At 32.2% G+C, this 19,897-nt stretch overlaps 1 protein-coding gene across 7 annotated transcripts in view; it reads left to right on the top strand.

Annotated features, from left to right (window-relative positions):
* The window catches only part of Znf148 (zinc finger protein 148), a 145,105-nt gene that overhangs the window by 58,133 nt on the left and 67,075 nt on the right, over positions 1-19,897 (top strand). For all 7 annotated transcript variants that reach the window (XM_058583529.1, XM_046457898.2, XM_046457897.2 and 4 more), the window contains one exon: positions 4,384-4,732. In XM_058583529.1, coding sequence (XP_058439512.1) covers positions 4,400-4,732 — 333 coding nt within the window. In that variant the 5' untranslated portion in view covers positions 4,384-4,399. The remainder of the gene's footprint in view (positions 1-4,383; positions 4,733-19,897) is intronic.

Raw genomic sequence — 19,897 nt, 5'->3', positions numbered from 1 at the left:
AGGGGTAAAAGGGGAGAGACATTTAACTATTCACATATTAATGTGAATTGATTACATCTGTTTTTCTTTTCTTTTTTCTTTACGCTTTGCTGAGCCTCCCTGAAAATTACTAAATTACAGAAGGGAAGTAACACGTGTTAAGTCTTGAGCATGGGACCCTTTGTTGTATTTGGATTTCGGAACATGCAGTGAGGCGTGACTAAGAGTTATTAGGGGTGGTGATGAAACTATTATGGTTTAAAAGGGAGGTGCAAGGACAATACATAAATGTACTTTTCCTACTTTATCACTTTTTGTATCATAGGTTTGTACTCTTTCCTTTCTTCATAGGCTTTTGGAAGTTTTCTTTCTTTGTATGTGGTCCTTATTTCATTTCCTGTCCTGTTTACTATCCTGTTTACAGAGACAAATTGAGGTGTGCAATACCTTAATTTGCTTCATTTTGTCTTAAAACACATTTTAAAAAAACACTAAGTCTTTCATATTACCCACACCTGTTACCATATTGTAAAATTAGAAAAGAAAAGGAAGGTCTGGGGGTATAGCTCAATTTTAATTAAGAGTGTTTGATGTGTTGAGGCCCTGGGTTTGATCAGCATCCTTATTATAAAAACAACATGTTTTTGTGTATGTGTATATATATACACATGCATAAAATATATAAAATATATATTATATAAAAATACATGTACATAAGAATATGTACATATATTTGAATATAAGAATGTATATGAGAATACATACATATATATTTATATTAAGATTTACATGGTTTGAAAAAAGAATGAAACAAAATATCAGGATTAGTCTTTTCCCTGCAGATTCCTTTCTTATTTCAGTTCCCAAATTCCATTGTTTCTTTGCAGGAAGAAAAAAAAATTTCTCCAGAATAACTATTGATCAGAGCTGTTCTTTTAAAAAAATTATGTATAAAGGGTCTTACTGTCTATATAGATGTTGATTTTTTTCACCTGCTTTATGTTGTATAACCAGCACATATGGCTAACCTCTTCTTTTTATGGTTGTATACATTCTGTTGTATGGTTGAATCATAATTATTGTAAAGAAGTCTCCTTATTAGTGGATGGTTTGATTGTTTCTGGTCTTTTGCTGTAAATGAGGGAGTTGCATCAAATATTCTGGTTCATGTATATAAATAACTCTAGCGGATCATGTATATCTCTACCAGTGAAGTTGCTTGGTCAAGAGAGTACATGCAGTTTTTACTTTGTTATTTCTAAGCTCATTTTAAAACTTTGAGCAGTATTCATTGATATGAATCCTGTGTAAATATTGTAGTATTTTCTGATATTTCAGGGCATTTATCACAGAAATAATGTCCAGGCTATCCAATTTAACTCCAGATGTCTGGCTTAATTTGGGGTGACCATAGGATTAACAAATTATGGTTAAAAAGAAAGACAGATTCCTTTTGTTTTGCCCATGATCTGTTTTCAGAAAATTTGTTGAATAGGTCAAGTTTGTCTTCTATTTGGCAATGTTTCTATTTCCTTTTCAATTTACTTTCTTTTGTTTTGCTGTCTTCCTGTCCCAATTCCCTTACTCTTGTGTACTTTTATCCCCCCCCACTTTTTCCCCCCAAATACTGTCTATTCCCAGAGTACTTTTATTTCTTCAGTACTGATTATTTTAGATTTGTATTAGGAACACAGGTAGTAAAAATTCATATTTTATAGGTATAATAAAATGGGAATATAATTTTAAATAGTATGCATAATATTAGGTTACACTAAAGTTTTTAAAGTTGGTGATCAAAAGTATTGAAGTTGAGGTTTATGCACGTAAGGAAATAAAGAGCTTGGGGTAGTTAACAAATTAGGCTTCAAGTTTGAATTTTTTTTTTTTTTTTGGTGCTGGGGATTTGCATGCAAGGCAAACACTCTACTAACTGAGCTATATCTCCAGCTCTTGAGTGTTTTTTAAAAAACAAAACAAAAAATCAGAGTGTGCTCCTAGCTCAGTTGGTCTTTTAGTAACTTCTTTGACATCTCCTATATTCTCTAAATAACTTATAAGTTTTTCAAAATAATGGTATGACTGTAGTAGCAACATACCAAAATAATGGTATGACTGTAAATAAGAGTGGTGGGCCCTTGAATGTATAAGTTTATAAATAATTCAGGGACTTTCCACATTCTTTAAGAAAAAAGTAAATAGTTTAGAAAAGACTATAATTGATTTGCAAAGATTCCCAAAGAATTGCTAGAGTAACCCAAGTTTAGCCTTAAAAGACATCCACTTAGTTGTAAGATAGTTAAAAATCAGGGACAGGATATGGCTGAGGGAATTGGGATATTTGAAAAGAGCAATTATTTGGTAATATATTTAAAATCTTTGACTTTTAATATTTTAAGTTTGTTACCTAAAGATTTTTAAAAGTAAAATCAGATGGTTGATCTTAACAGGGAAGGCAAGAAAAGCAAGTGCTAAGTATGCTTTTGTTTATTCTGCTGTTAATAAGGCTTTTTTTTTTTTTTAAAGTAAAGGTTATTCCCTTGATGTTAGTAAATGAAGGAGTATTTTGGTTTCAGTAGTGGTTGGAATTTAACTTATTTATTTGACCTCTGGAAACCATGATTAAGGAGGTGATCTTCATGTGATTTAGTTGGGAAAGAGGTAGTTAAACTGAAATATAGTACATTTACTAATTGTAGGTCCTTCATATTAGGTAGTGAATGTTGTATTTACTTCTCATAATCTTAATAATAGTAGTTTTTAAAAACATTTCGGTCTTCTTTGAGATGAGATCTCTTTGGGTTTCCTAATAATTGTTATATTAGTCATTATAGTAATTAATGTTAATTAATTAATATTCATGAATTTATAGCTAAATTAGAAAAGCAGATTTTAAATATTGTCTCTCTTTTCTATAATAAGGTAATATAATTATTTTTATAGTGTTTAGTTCTTAATTTCTTATCACAATCTATTTAGTCCTTTGTGACTTAAAATATACTAGTAATGACATTATTATTTCATTTTAACACATTTTATTTTTAATAATTAATACATTTAAAAACATTCATGAAAGTAATAATTTAGTGTAGAAAGAGATAAATGTAAATAAGAAAAAGAGGAATGTTCATCACCCTGTGGTAATGTTAATGTTGTTACCATTTTAGATAATCCTGTGTACATTTACACTCCCGCCCACATACATTTGCATATATTCTCTTTAACACTTTAAGCTATTTCCCCAAGTCTTCAGATATTTTTCAGGAAAACTTTTTATTGACTGTATGAATTATTGTTCAGCTGCAACAAACTTCACCTTCTTATTGTAATAACTGAGAGAAAAATGCAGGTATCACAGGTGTACATCTTGAAATTTCAGAGTCTACCTGTGCAATCAGCCTTCCTTTCAAGAAAAAAAAATCACTGTGTCCCCAGAAGCTTCCCTTTCCTTCCTCCTATCAGCATTGTCCCTTCCCCACTCAAGAGGCACCCACTATTCTGGTTTTATTATTTAAAAAACAAAAAACAAACAAACAAAACAAAACAAAACAAAAAAACTACAGTAAAACCCACTCATTTGAAATATTTCAGAGATTTATGATTTTTTTTTTAAATTTCCTGAGTTGTGCATCTGGCAACCATCACTATAGTCCAATTATAAAAAAATATGTTGAAACATATTTTAACCTGTTTCTTGAACACATGATGTATTTCTAGTTTTTTATTGTGATGATTATTGCTGCACTGCTTTTCTCTGTATGTGTCTGTAAATAAATTCCTAGTCATAGAATTACTGGTGTAAAAGGATATGCATTTTTGTAGCTTTGGTTATATACTACTAAGTTGCCTTCGAAAATAATTGATCTAATTTATATTCCCTCTGTAGGTTACTTGTCTCTTTTTTTTTACTATCTCCATATTGAATGTATTTGAAAGTTTTTACCAGAGTGGTGGGTGAATATGGTACCATTGTTTTAGCATTGATATCTTTGATTACTACTATGACTATTTTTATATGATTGGTGACTATTTTTAAGTTTTCTTTAATGATTTGCTTGAGAGTGTTCTCTGTCAAAAAAGGCCTTCTTGAATGTGTCCTTTTCGACTTAAGACACTTTGATGCATTAAAGGAAATGGGTCCTTTAAAGTTGAAAATGCTTTCTCCCAATTTGCTTTATAGCAGAATCATTTTTCAATAATCAGGTAGATTAGAATTTTATGCCTTAATATAAAAATGTACTCAACTAGTCTTTGGAAACCTATCTTGGTAATTTAAAAATTGTGAATTTCATGGATAAAAACTTATCTTTCAAATGTGTACCTTTTATAACTTGAAATTTAAAAAAATGTCAATAAGTCGTATAAAACTAATTTATTATGCTTTGTTGCCAAACTTGGTCTTTCTAGGCAGTTATACTTAAGCATGAACATTGACGACAAACTGGAAGGATTGTTTCTTAAATGTGGCGGCATAGACGAAATGCAGTCTTCCAGGGCAATGGTTGTAATGGGTGGAGTGTCTGGCCAGTCTACTGTGTCTGGAGAACTGCAGGAGTCAGTACTTCAGGATCGAAGTATGCCACACCAAGAGATCCTTGCTGCCGATGAAGTGTTACAAGAAAGTGAAATGAGACAACAGGATATGATATCACACGATGAACTCATGGTTCATGAGGAGACAGTGAAAAATGATGAAGAACAGATGGAAGCACATGAAAGACTTCCTCAAGGACTTCAGTATGCACTTAATGTCCCTGTAAGTAATTAATTTATAAGACATTGAACTTATGGTTAAAAAGTATTAATTTTGTCTTAATATTGTGTTTTTGAAGAAATATCAGAAAATATTTAAAGGCTAAATAGTGTTCTTGAATACATTCACTAAAATATTGGCAGAAATCATACTTGAAGTCAAAATTAAGTTTTCATATTACATAATTATAGAAATTTGTCTTTTCTATAACTTTTATTTCTCAGAATTATGTGTGTATTGAATTTTTAGTGTTTAATTTGTAAAGACATTTTAAATTCTATTTTTATTTTTAAAGAATAGGTTTAAATTGTTAAAAAAAATGTTAAAAATTCCCACCTCTTTTTTTTGAGGGTGGGTGGGTGGAGTGGGTGTGGTAGTTCTAGCTTAATTTGAACCCAGGGCCTCAAGCATTCTAAGTATGCACTGTACTTAACTGAGCTATACCCAGTTCCTTGCCTTCAACAACTTTTTGTGATACACCCCTATTCTGTGTCTTCTTTTCATTCTCTCCTTGCTTAATATGTATCTTTTAAAAATCATACCAGCCCTTCATTCTCTCTTACCCCACCATAGACAATGGTTCAGCACCTAAGGTAGTCTTTTGTAGTCACTCATGTCTTTCTTGCCTTCTCTACTTTGATTCTTGCCCTATGATCAGTAAAATCACCAACATAATGTAATTCTCATTTTTCTTTCTGTGGTTTTAAAACTGGGTTCCTTTCAGTTTATGTAATTCACTGTACCTTTGCTTTAGGATCTTTGTATATGCTGCTTGGACTATTCCCCTCAGCCATACCTTTCCCTGTTTTTTAACTTAAGATAGTGCTTCAGTCATAATCACCCTGCCCACTTCTATTGACCCTAGATTGAGCTCTGCCATAGGGACTTATGTTTACTTGTTCAGTGTCTGTCTATGTAATAGGCTTATATACTCTACAAGAGCAGAGGTTTCTTATTTTCTACTCTGAGATGTTGCCACATAGGTTGAATGAATGGATAATTACTTATAATTATGTTCTAAAATGTGGGCTTGCCAACTTAGTCTATAGTAATACTTTTTCTACTTTCAGTCTGTTGATATCGTGTATTATATTAATTGATTTTCAAATGTTGAATCAGTCTTGAATGTCTTGAATAAATTTCAAGTATAATTCTTTTTATACACTGTTGGGTTTGATTTCATAACATTTTTACATTTCTGCTTATGAGAGTTGTTTATCTGTAGTTTCTTAGTAATGTCATTGTCTTGTTTTGATTTTAGGGTAGTGTTGGTTTCATAAAATGAATTAGTAGGTATTCCTTCTGCTTTTGTCTTCTGGAAGAGATTGTAGAGAACTGGCATAATTTCTTTAAATGTTTCGTGGAATTCATCAGCACACCCTTCTTTGCTTTGTACTTTCTGTTTCAGAAGGTTATAAATCATTGGTTAAATTTCTTTAATAGATTGTTTTATTTCTTGTGTGAATTTTATCAGATTGTCCAGATTGTCTTTCAAGGAATTGGTCCATTTCATCAAGGTTATCAAATTTGTGGTTATGAAGCTGCTCTTGGCATTCTTTTATTATGCTTTTAGTGTCTATGGAGTTTCCTTTCTTTCATTTCTGATATTTGTAATTTATATCTTCTCTATTTTTCTTTTAGCATGGCTACAGAGTTGACTTTTTAATTACCATTTTTATCATTCTCAAATTTATAGTTCAGTAGTGTAATTATATTCTTAGTGTACCATAGCTCTCTACAAGTATTAATGGAGGAATCAAATCCAGGGCCTTAAACATGTTAGTAGGCAAATACTCAGCCATTGAGCATTTGCAAAGAACTTTATCTGGCAAAACCTGAAACTATTTGTTGAACAACTCCCCATTTTCCTTCTCCCCAGTATAGGTTTATAGATTTTATTGGTGTTTTCAAAATGTTTTGGTTTTTCTGTTTTTTTTTTTTTTAATTAATGTATTTCTGCTCAGAGTCTTATTATTTCTTAGGTTTACTGTGGTTTCAAATTTTTTTTCTATAGGGGGAAGTTTAGACTATTGATTTTAGATCTTTATTTTCTAATATGTGTATTCAATCCTATAAACTTCCTTGGAATTACTGCTTCAGCTGTATCCCATTTGCATTTTTATTTTCATTTAGTTAAATATGTCTAACTTCTCATGAGATTTTTCTTCTTTTCAATCGTTTATTACTTTGAAGTATATTGCTTGATCTCCAAGTCTTTGGGGTATTTTCCAGTTTTTTTCCTACCTTAATTCCATTATTGTCAGAATTATGAATAGTATGATTATTCTCCTTTTAAATTTAAGGTGTGTTTTATGATCCATGATGTGATCTATCTTGGTGAATGCCTGAGCCATCCTTGATCTTTTAGATAGTTCTATAGTGATCTTCCTATATGAGATGTATAACTTCTCACTCCCCTACTAAAACTTTTTCAGTGTTTCCTCAGTGCCAAACAGATAAAATGAACCTTTTTTTGGGGGGGGGGGGGCATAAATGGAAAGAATCCTTATAATCAGGTCCTTTTTGTTTTGTTTTGTTTTCCTTTCCTTTCCCCAATACTTGGGAATTGAACTCAGGGGTTACTTACTCAGCTACATTCCCAGCCTTTTTTATTTTTATTTTTATTTTTTATTTTTTTTATTTTTTTATTATTATTATTTTTTTAATGTTTATTTTTTAGTTTTTGGCAGACACAACATCTTTGTATGTGGTGCTGAGGATCGAACCCGGGCCATGCGCATGCCAGGCGAGCGCGCTACCGGCTTGAGCCACATCCCCAGCCCATATTTTTATTTTTTAAAGTCTTAAGATAGAGCCCTTTTTTGCTGCTGAGCCTGCCCTCTAACTTGCGATTCTCCTGCCTCAGCCTTCTGACTAGTTGGAATTATATACACCACTGTATCTGACATATAGGTTCCTGCTTATCCAACTTATACAGTAGTTCATATCTCCTCTCCTATATTTTATGCTTTAAGTGTATCAGGTTACTTTAATTGCTCACACTATGATATTATTCTGTTATTTTGAACACATAGTGTATGCCTGTAGTATTCTTGTTTGGCAATCTAGAGTTGTGTGCTTTCTCTTTTGCATGGTGGTCATTATGATACTAACTTGCTTTGACTATCTTTGCTTGCAGGATTCTTGTGAGTATGCAGTATGCTTTAACTTTTCTTTCCTATAGTCTGCCTTTAAATTTTATGGTTTTTAGTTCTTGGGCTACAATAGGCAGTTAGGTATTATTTGAGTGGAAAGATATATTTTATTTTATTTTTAATTTTTATTTTTTAATGTTCTCTAATGAATTTATTGGCCTTTTATCTATTGATTTGGGAGGGATGTTTGCCATCCCTCCCAAATCATATATTATATTTTTAATTGAGAAAAAAATTAAAGGAAAATGCTGAGACCCTGTTTATAGTTCAGAATTTTGACAACAGCATAAACTTACATGATCTCCAATACATTAAGGTATAGATGGGATGCATGATATGCAATCATCCTATAAGTTTTGTTTGTATTTCTTTGTAGTCAATGCCCTTCACAATTGTTAATGATTATTTCATCATAGATTATTGTTGTCCCTTGGGAACTTCCTGTAAATGGCATTATATGTAACTCTGGCTCCTTTTGCGCAGCATTGTATTTTTATGGTTCATTTATGTTGGTTGAGTATCAGTAGTTTATTCTTTTTTCTTGTTGATTAGTGTTCTATTTTAATATTATGAAACTTGTTTACTCATTTTTCCTTATGGTTATTTTTGTTGTCTCTTACTTTTAATCATTGTGAATAAAGCTGCTATGAAAAATTTTGTATGAGTCTTCTTTTGGTACATTTTTGTACAAATATTATATCTCTTGAGTTTTCATTATGTTTGATTTGTCTTTAAATCAATATCACATTGTTTTGATTGCTGAGTTTTTACGTAGTAAATTTCAAAGTCAGATAGTATTAAGACCTCCATTTTCGATACTTTTACAAGACACACTGTGACTCTTTTATATATATCCTGTTACTATTTTAAGGAGACTGATTGGTTATTTTATATCCTTAGTGTTTTTGTGAAAAGCATAGAACCAGCCTTTCAATTTCTATAAAAAGAGCCAGCTGAGTTTTGATTGGGATTGCATTGATTTTATATGTTGATTTGAGGAAAATCAACATTTAAATAATACCAGCTTCTAGGCCATGAGCATGTTATATCTCTACATTTATTTAGGTTTTCTTTAATTTATCTCATCATTGTTATATAGTTTTCAGTGTAGGGTAATTGGACACATTTTAAAATGCCATTTTAAAAAATGTCATTATTTGAATATAGAAATGCTGTTGATTTTTTTTTTATTTTGAACATGTATTCTGAGACTGTTAACATTTTCTTATTAGTTCTTATAGTTATATGTTCTTTAGGTTTGCTTAGTATCATGTTGTCCATATGTTTCACTTCTTCTTTTCTGATTTGTATGCCTTTTTCTCTTTCTTTCCTTATTGTACTGACTAGGGCCCACAGAATAATTGATGCGCAGAAGTGGTAAGAGCAGACATCTTGATTTGTTCTAGATCTTAAGGAGAGTCCAAATCCAGTATTTTGCCATGGAGAATTTTGTTAGCTGAAGGGATTTCATTGGTGATTTTTGTTAGGTTGAAAAAGGTTTCCTCTTTATTTGCAGTGTTTTTTTTTTTTTTTTAAAGACCATGAAGGGATATTTAAATGCTTTGTTTTTTTTTTAAACCATGAAGGGATATTTAAATGATTTTTCTGCATGTATTGAGATGATCATAAAAATTTTTTCTCTTATTCTCTTAATGTAATGAATTGTACTGATTTTGAAATATTAAATCATGCATTCCTGGGATAAACTACACTTGGTCATGATGTTGGCTATATGTTATTATACTTGGTTATATGTTGTTGGGTTTAGCTTACTAATTTCAAAATTGTTATATGTATATTCATGAGGAATATTAATCTCTAGTTATATCTTCTTGCAATATCTTTGTATTTAGGTATGTGGACTTCATTATAAATGGGTTAGGAAGTATTTCCTCCTTTATTTTCTGAAAGAGTTTGTATATAGTTGTTGTTATTTCTGCTTTACATATTTGATGGATGTCACCAGTAAGATTAGTCTGACCTGAGTTTTCTTTTTATGAAGGCTTTAAATTACAAATTTAATTTTTAAAATGTGCATAAGTCTAATCAGATTTAAATTTTTTCTTCAATAATTTTTGGTAAATTGTACTTTCTAAGGAATTTGTGCCTATCTTCTATCTTTTTAATTGTTTAATGGACAGATTCTACACAATTTCTTTTGTTGTTTAAAGGATCTATAGTGATGTTTTCTTATTCCTGATATTGGTAATTTGCTTATTTTTTAATTAAGCTGGGTAGATATTTAGCAGTTTTCCTAATCTCTTAAAAGAATCAAATTTTGACATTTTAAAAATCTTCATTATTATTTAACTTCCATTAATTTTTACTATTTATATTGTTTCCTTTTACTATTTTGATGTTCATTTGCTCTTCTTTTCTTAAAAAAGTAGAAGATGAGATGACTGATTTTAGACCTTCCTTCATTTTGATGTAAGCATTTGAAGCTCTAAATTTTTCTCTAAGCACTGCTTTTGATGTGTTATTTTTATTACATATCAAAATACTTTTAAAATTTCTTCTTGACTGATGAATAATTAGAACTATTCTGAGTACTTTGAAATTCCCAGGTATCATCTTATCACTGGTATCTAATCTTTGTTGTCAGAATATACATTGTATGATTTCAGTCCTTTTAAATATATTTATTAAGATTTTTGTTTCAGTGGCTAGCATATGATCTAATTGGTTGATATACTGTGTTCATTTGAAAAGAATATGTGTCTGGCTGTTGTTGGGTGAGTTATTTTTTTGTATATGTCAGTTAGGTCAAGTTGTATGGTTATGTTCTCCAACTCTTGTATCTTTGCTTTAGTTTGTCAATTACTGAGAGAGGACTGTTGGTGTTTCCAACAGTTAAAGTTAATCTGCAAAAGGACCCAGTTTTGTAATTAATGTTGTATTTAATTCTTATCCCTCTTTAGTTGTCATTAATTTAGGTCAGTTTTTCAGGTTTTAAACTTATTTTTTGCATTTATTTTACAGAATGTCCTTTACTTGGATTTATCTGATTTTTTTTCCCCTTATAAGTTAATCATCTTTGGCAGGAATATTGTAGAAGTGATGCTTAATTTCTCCCCATTGCATTCTGACAGTTGGCACATGATTTTTGTTACCTTTATTCTGATTGATTTTGCTTACTTGATAAGGTGGTGTCAACTAGGAGTTGTCACTACAGAGTTAATCCTATTTCTCTTTTCTTTCTTTCCTTTGTTTGTAGTATTTGGTTTGAACCCAGGGCATTGTGCATGCTAGGCAGCACATGTACTCCTGAGCTATATCCCTTCCTCTTCTCTCATTTTAAGAATTTATTCATTTATTTATGTGCATTAACATAAACTTAGATTTTTATTTTATTCACAAAAATATTTTAATCATTTTAATAAGTTATTTTAATGCTTTGTTTAAGATTTGGCCAATGGGATCCTATCCCCATCAATCTTCAAAAACTTTCTTGCTTTCTGGCACAAGATGATCTAGGCTTATCTTGTACTCTTCTTGCCTCAGTCCTGGAGTCAGCCATTTCCCCAAGGAATTCTAGTTCATTTTAGTGGAGAATAGTATTTAGAAGCTAGGATCTTAGTTTTCAACACACTGTGCCCTGTTATTGGGATATAGCTGCTCCCAGGCTTCTCAATGGACATAGCTGCAGAATATGAAAATATATGTATTCATGTATATACGTACATACTGTATGTATATATGTGTTTGTATTCTGTATATGTAATTATCTACATTTATTTATGCACACATTTGCTTTTGTATATATATTTTTAATATCCATCTGTCATTATTGAAAATATTGTTAGGTTCACAGCAAACATCTCTAATTGAGTTCAACAACTAGAGAGTATATTAGACAGTGAGAATCTGACTTGGTTGTCTTTAATGTGTTTCCTATTATTATTTTGTCCTTACCAGTGGAGCTGTCCCTAGCTTCTACTCCATAGCAGTGCTTGACTCCCCATCCCCTGCATGGATGCCCTTCTCCCACAGCATGTGCTTTGACACCTTGACTGGGACTTGACACTACATGGATCCTCATCCTTATGGCACTCTTGCTTTGATAGACTGTGCTGATCCACACCAACTCTGATACTTTCTTCATGTAACTCAGCTTCTGATACCTTGCTCTAAGCTCTTACTCCCCCACAATGTAGACCCTTCCTTATGCTGCTTGAATTCCTAAAATCTCATGTTGAGCTTCCCTTCTGTGTGGAGAATCTCCGCACCCTAGTTGGCCTCTGACATCTTGTATTGGGCACCTTTTTCACACTGATGCCGTCTTCATCCTGACTCTTATTGGATACCTTGTTCTGGCCCAGCCTAGAGCTTTCAGGCTGTCTCATGAGGGAAAGGGGATGCGGAGGAGCAGAAAGGGGAAGGGACAAGATCGGTCCATTTGCAGTCATATCTCTTCCCCTTCCCCTACCATTCCTAACCCCTGGCTATCCCAAATCCATTTTTCCATCCCTGGAGCTTTGTCATTTTGAAAATGTTTTTTTCAGTGAAATCATACAGTATGTGATCTTTTGGGATTGACTTTTTTTTTTAACCTCAACATACGTTATTGAGAATCATCCAGATTGTTGTATCAGTAATTTGTTCCTTTTTATTATAGAGTAGTATTCTACAGTATGGTTGTACTATAGTTTAACCATTCTTGTATTGGGGGGACATTGTAGTTGTTTCTAAGTTTTGCTGTTATGAATACAGCTTTTGTGAACATTGGTATGCAGGTTTTGTATGACATAGGTGTCCATATCTCCCAGAATAGCCTACTACTCCCTTGTCTCTCAGATATAATCACTATGTTTTGTACTTTTTTTTCATATGCATATTGCACATATTAACCTACTCTTTCTGCTTGCTAGCATATTTTGAACTTTTCTCAACCCCCTTCTAAAAGTTCTCCAATATCTGCTTGATATTCTGTTTTTATGATTACCCAAAATCGAATGCTATTATTTTTTAAAAGATAACCATAGGGGCTGGGGTTGTAGCTTAGTGCTAAAGTGCTTGCCAAACACATGTGAAGCCCTGGGTTCAATCCTTAGCACCACATAAAGATAAATAAAGGTATTGTGTCCATCTACAACTTAAAAAAAAAAAAAAACCAAAACCCAGACATGGTGGCATATACCTGCTATCCCAGTGGCCCAGGAGACTGAGGCAGGAGGGTTGTTGAGTTCAAAGCCACCTCAGCAACTTAGCAAGGCGCTAAGCAACTCAACAAGACCCTGTTTTTAAATTAAATATAAAAAGAGGCTGGGGATGCTTTAATACCAAAAAAAAAAAAAAAAAGAGAGAGAGATAATGATAAATTAATCTTTGAAACACTTTATTCAGGGTTCATGTAACATTGTTTTTATAGAACATAGCAGACAGAATAAATTTTATACCTTATTCCCTTGTTTTTTCAATTTTATTTTTTAAATACATGACAGTGGAATGCATTACAATTCATATTACACATATAGAGCACAATTTTTCATATCTCTGTTTGTAATGAAGTATTTTCATACCAGTTCATGTCTTCATACGTGTACTTATACCTTATTCCTTATTTATGTGTCCATGTGGGTCTTAGTATCATGAATATACACCCCTATCCCCAGTACTGGGAATTAAACCCAGGGGTGCTCTACCACTGAGCTGTATCCCCATCCCTTCTAAACTTTTTGAGACAGAGTCTCCCTAAGTTGCTGAGGATGATCTTCAGTTTGCAATCTTTGTGCCTCTGGCTCCAGAGTAGCTGGGATTATGGTATTTTGACATGAAAAGAGAACATTGACTTAGAACTATATGCTGATTATGGCATGAATATGTATTTGTTAAGCTGAAAAGAGAACATTTACCTAGAACAATATGATCCAGGTCTACAGTAGTGTATCAACCTTGGGGTTGGGGTTGTGGCTCAGTGGTAGGGTGTTTGCCTAGCACATATGAGGCACTGGGTTCGTTCCTCAGCACCACATAAATAAATAAACCAACCAACAAACAAATAAATAAATGTTATATTAAAAAGTGTAAAGTGTATCAAACTTAAAGCTAACATGTCTTCTTCACATGCTATATAGATTGTGCTATAAATAGCCTTTTAAAAATGAATACTATGGGGGCTGGGGATGTGGCTCAAGTGGTAGCGCGCTCGCCTGGCATGCGTGCGGCCCGGGTTCGATCCTCAGCACCACATACCAACAAAGATGTTGTGTCCGCCGAAAACTAAAATAAATGTTAAAAAAAAAATAAATAAATAAAAATGAATACTAAGCCAAATGCGGTAGCATATGCCTGTAATCCCAGCAATTTGGGAGACTGAGGCAAGAGGATTACAAGTTAATGCCAGCCTCAGTAATTTAGCAAGGTCCTAAGCAACTCAGTGAGACCCTGTCTCAAAATAAAAAATACAAAGGGCTAGGAATGTGGCTCAGTAGTTAAGAGCCCCAAGTTCAAACCCTGGTAATACCCCCCACCCCCAAAATGATACTGAAGGTGTTAATGGCTTTCTTCTTTCATTGATTCATTCACTTGGAAGTTACAAAGAACTGATTTTTTTTTTTTTTTGTTTGTTCATTCAGAACAAAAAGTTGAGTTTTCTTAAATGGTTAAAGATTTTTAGGTTCTGTAGCCCATGGAAACTCTCCTTAATGTCTGGTGACAGTTTAAGTAAACAGTTCTTCATTTGTGGTAATTGTTAGTTTTCAGGATTTATCTTGATCACTACTTTAAATCAGTCACCCAGATTCAGCTCAGTGACCCTGTGTTTTCAATAGCAAAGTACAAGTCAACCTTTTAATGTCTGTAGTTTATTTATTAGAAGTTTGTTTCCTAACATGTTAGACATTTAAATGAAGATTAAATAAAATTAGTTTTTCAGTTACTTAGGCTCACTAGTTATATATTTCAAATGCTTAGTAGTTATCTGGGCTCATGACTTGTATTTGACAACATAGATAAATAAGATTTCCATCATTTCAGGCTGATAGTACTGTAGAAAGCTTCTCAACCAAGAAACTAAATTTATTTCAGAAATTTTAAGAAAAGTATTTGGATATTCTTTTTATTCTTGTCAAATCTACTCAGGAAGATTTGGGAAGTCATAATTTTTCTTTTTTGCAGTACCAGGAATTGAACCTAGGGTCTCACACTTGCTAGACATATGTTCTATGTCTGAGCTACACCCCTAGTCCTGGGAAGTCATATAAGTTTTTATCTTCTTTATTTTTCTAGTTTGATGGCAAGCATGTTAAGAGGAAAGACTTACGTTTTATATTAACAAAATGGAGCAAATTATAAATCATGATACATGCTACGTTTGTATTCTAATAAACTGTTGGATTATACTCCTTGAGCAAAAGTATTTTTATAAATTAGGAGATACGTAAAAAATAATATTCTACTCATATAATAATATAAAATATTCTGATATGTATAATTCCAAGGGAAAAATGTACATAAACATTTGTGTGGCATTTTATTTTACTCACAAATTTTTGTGCTATAAAGCAGCATGAATAAAATCCTAGGCATGCTTTCATGCATTTTGTGTGTCTGAAAAATTTTGTTTAATGGCTCAGAAAATTAAAAATATATTTCATATATTTGGTATGAAAATTCTGTTTTATTTTAAAAATTTTCTTAAATCTTGTTATTAGTTTAGGAGGATGGTATAGTATTTATCCCAAATATCTCATGGTTAAGTCAATAAAAATCTAACATGCAGATGCTGTTAATTTATGTACATATTTTGCAGTAGGTAATTTCTTTCCTCTTATTAAATAAAAAAATTCATTATACTTATCTCACTGTTCCTTAAGGTATTTATTATTTTTGCTGCACATTTTGCACTGTGGTTTAATTGCAGAAATTGGATTGCATTTATTGATGACAAATGATTTTTCAAAATCATCCTGGAAGGTGACAAACTTCTTTGCCTTTTATTTGCTTGAAATAGCCATTAGTAGGAAGTTTGTTCCTCTATCTTTGGCTGTTTCCTTCTTGTCATCCATTATATTGTAAACTTTTTCAGAGCCATTTATAAATTATAGCCATATCTTGTTGCTATTACATTTCTTTTATAATTCATTTAAGGGATTCAATAGGAGTTTGGTGGGCTACTAAGTATTAAAGTGACATGGAAGTTAATAAAATGATATAAAAGTAGAAGTTCCTTAGAGTCAGGGTATTGCTCAGTGATATAGCACCTACCTAGCATATGTGGGACCAGGGTTTGATCCTCAGCAACATGGAAAAGGTAAAAAGTTCCTAACCTCGGCTTACTCTTAATTCTGAAGAAGTTACTAATATTGATATTCTTCTGGAAATTTTTAATTTATAAACAAATATATTGTGTATGTATTTATGTCTGTGTAATATGTTTTAGATATATAATACATATATTTAGCATAAATATATGTATGTGTTTGAAATCTGCATTAATTTAATGGCATTTTGTAGAGATTTATGTTATTGCATATAAAACTGCCTTATTTATCTTAATGGCTGATTAAATGGTATGGCATCATTTATTTAGCCACCACCCTGTTGATAGACATTTATGTTATTGGTTGGTTGGTTTGAGTGAAAAAATAGTAAAAGGAATTTGCTTATGTTTTTATGCATTTATGTTTGTGTGTACATGCACATTTTTGGCATTATTTGCCTAAGTATATGTGTTTTTACTAAAACATAACATTCATATAGAAAAGTATGCAAGTTATTAAGTGTACTATGTTGGTCAGTGTTTTTTTTTTTTCCCCCATGACCATAATATTTGACAAGGACAACTTAGAGGAGGAAAAGTTTATTTCGACTCAACAGTTTCATAGGTTCAGTCCATGGTCAGCCATCTCCATTGCTCTTGGCCCCAAGGTGAGGCAGAATCATGGCAGAAGGGCATGGCAGAAGAGCACCATTCATTTCATGATAGCCTGGAAGCAGAGAGAGAGGGAGTTGAGAAGGGGCTACAGGAAAGGTGTACCTTTCCAGGGCTTGCTCCCAGTAACCCATCTACTCTGTCCACATCCCTTCTGTGTATAGTTACCATCCAGTCAATCCATTCAATCTAGGGTGGACTGAATTAGGTTACAGCTCTCACAATCCAATCTTTTTACCTCTGAACATTCCCGAATTAACACAGGAGCTTTTGGGGGACACCACATATTCAAACCCTAACATGTACATTTTGGTGTCTTTAATCAAAAGTGAGCATCTTGTATAAGCGCTAACCAGCTCAAGACATAGAACATCACTAGCATCCCAGAAGCCCCACCTCTTCTATCCCTCTTAGGTACAACTCTCCTTTCATTCCTAGAGATTACCACTGCCCTAATGCTTTTATTGTGGCCTTTAGTTCACTCAATTTGGATTCAGTATAAATAGCATTACATATAGCATACTCTCATGTCTGGTTTCTTTGTTTTACATTGTTTATGAGATATAGCTATCTTATTGCATATAGTATTAACTTAGTCTCATTTCTGTATGATCAGTTGTATGACTATATATTTGTTCTAGTATAATAAGCATTTAGATTTTTTCTAGAGAAGCTGGAGTTATGGCTTTTGTAGAGTGCTCGCCTAGCCTGCTCAAGGTTTTGATCCCCAGCACTGTCCCCCCCGCCCCCCGGCCCAGAGTTTCTAGATGTTGGCTATAATGCAAAATGGCACTGTGAATAATCTTGGATGTGCTTTGTGGTGCGTGTTTGTACTCATTTCTGTTAGTCATATGCTTAGATTTGAATTTGCTTATGTCCAGCTTTAGCACTTATGCCAGAAGTTTTTCTAGTTGGTTTTGCCAATTTATAATAATTGCTCTGTGTCCTTGCTATTTGGTATTGTCACACACCAGATTTTAATTTTAGCCATTTTGCTGGTTGTGTAGTGGAATTGCAGTGTGATATTAGGTTTCATTTCACTGATTAAGTAATGAAGTTGAATACTTACTTTCTCACATTTATTTAGAATTTATATATTATTTATTGGTAAGATAAGTTGTTCTCTTGCCCACTTTTCTATTAGGTTGTTTTATTTTTATGTTTATAAACTTGTAGTGGTATTGTTTTATGTGTTTGTTGGTGTGTGTATTGCAATTATGTTTTTCGACTTTGGCTTGCCAGTTTACTTTTGATTAACAAGTAGTTAATAAGGTTCAATTTATAAATCTTTCCTTTTTGCTAGTATTTTGTGTCCTGTTTAAGAAGTTTTTGCCTATCCCAACATCAAGAAGATATTTCCCTTTATTAACTTCTAGAAGGCTTAATGTTTTTTTCCTTTCCCATTTAGATTGACAGTCCATTTAGAATTGATTTTTGCTGGTGATGTGAGGTGAGGATCAAGATTTACTTGTTGGTTACGTTTTAAAGATTCACCCACAGAGATTTTGTTTCCTGCTGCTGATGTAATGTTTTAGTTTTTAGAACAACTTAATAATTTTAAATAATGGCGAATAGATTTTTTTCTTTGATTATACTAGGATTTGTGCTAAAATTCATCTTAATGTTGTTTTAAGATTATAAAGTAATATACACAGAAAATGCAAAAATTTTAAAGCTGTAAAGATCATCATAAAAATAGCTATAACCTTATTACTCTGAAATAACTGCTATTTATGTTCCTTTGTCAGCATTTTAGTGTTTCCTTTTTTTGTTGCTTTCCTGTATAGATATTTGTGTGTTTGTGTAAAATTTCTTCATGTATATTTGTGTTTATGAAATTGTAAAGGTGTATTTATCTTTATTTTATCACTTAATCATAAACTGTGAATCTTATCCTGTCATTAATATTAGTCAAAATATGCATAATGCCATATAGTTGATATTGTAACTTATTTTACTATTTATTATTGGATATTAGACATTTGTAATTTTTATTATAAATAATAGTGTGATATTTGTTATGTGGTCTTGTTGTCACGTGAAATTATTTCTTTAGTTAAATTTTCTTAAGGCTCTTGATACATATTGACCAAAATATAATTTACAAAAGACTTCCAATTTGGTTTCCTCTAATACTATATAAGATTCCCAACTTAATATCTTTATAATGATTTTTAAAGGGAAATGTGAAATCATTTTTTGATTCATATATGATTGTGAGGGGGTAAAAAAAACAAGTGAGCTTGATCTTGGGTGGAGGGTAGAGAAGAAAATTATTTTAGAAGAGACTACTTAGACGGGGGATGGATAGTCTTATTGAAAGGTAAGGAAATTACAAGGAGGATTTAATGTGAAGGAATTTTAGCTGTATTGAATTTTAGATATCAAGATGTCTGAGTGGAAAAGTTTTGTAACGTTTGTTAAAGCTTTGTGTATACAAGCAGTTACACATCTGCAGTTGTGTGGTAATGATTAATAACCATATGTATTTACTTAGTACGTGAAAGTTCTCAAGGTTTTGCTCATCTTATTTTTATTTTGAGGGCAGGGTCTTGTTAAGTTGCTGAGGTTGAACTCGAACTTGGATCCTCTTGCCTCAGTCTCCTTTGTCTAATCTCACTTGATTTTCTGAGATAAGGTGGATAGTATTACTACCAACAATTAACAGATGAGGAAATGATTATAATAATGAACAGCATCAAGAATCTATTGTACAGTGTTGTGTACTGTAGTTTTGGTATTTTACTTATATAATCTTATTTAATGCTACAGAAATCCTTTGAGGATTTTCTGTAAGTTACATGTGAACAAGGTCAAAATGATTAGATTTTATTTGTTCATCCTCACACTGCAAATATTACTATTTGTAATTGGATTGTATTTCTTTTAACTCCCAGCCTATGTTTTTAACCATTCTACCTCTGAAAGCCAAGTTTACTCAGCTGGTAATTGGACGAGGTGGCATTGAAAAACTCAAAGTCTTCTAATGCTTTACCTAAGTATTGTTAGTACTTGGCCACTTTATTTTTTAAATTACTTTCATTTCCTTAGTCATATTCCAGAATAGCTAGAAATTCATTTCATACTCTGGAAGCCATCCAAACTATAGATAATATATAGAAAGATATAATATGTTTG

Source organism: Marmota monax, unplaced genomic scaffold, assembly GCF_021218885.2.
Source record: "Marmota monax isolate L192 unplaced genomic scaffold, Marmota_monax_Labrador192_F-V1.1 WCK01_AAM20220418_F8-fsc00052, whole genome shotgun sequence".
Lineage (NCBI taxonomy): Eukaryota > Metazoa > Chordata > Mammalia > Rodentia > Sciuridae > Marmota > Marmota monax.
This window is presented reverse-complemented; position numbering and strand designations above follow the sequence as displayed.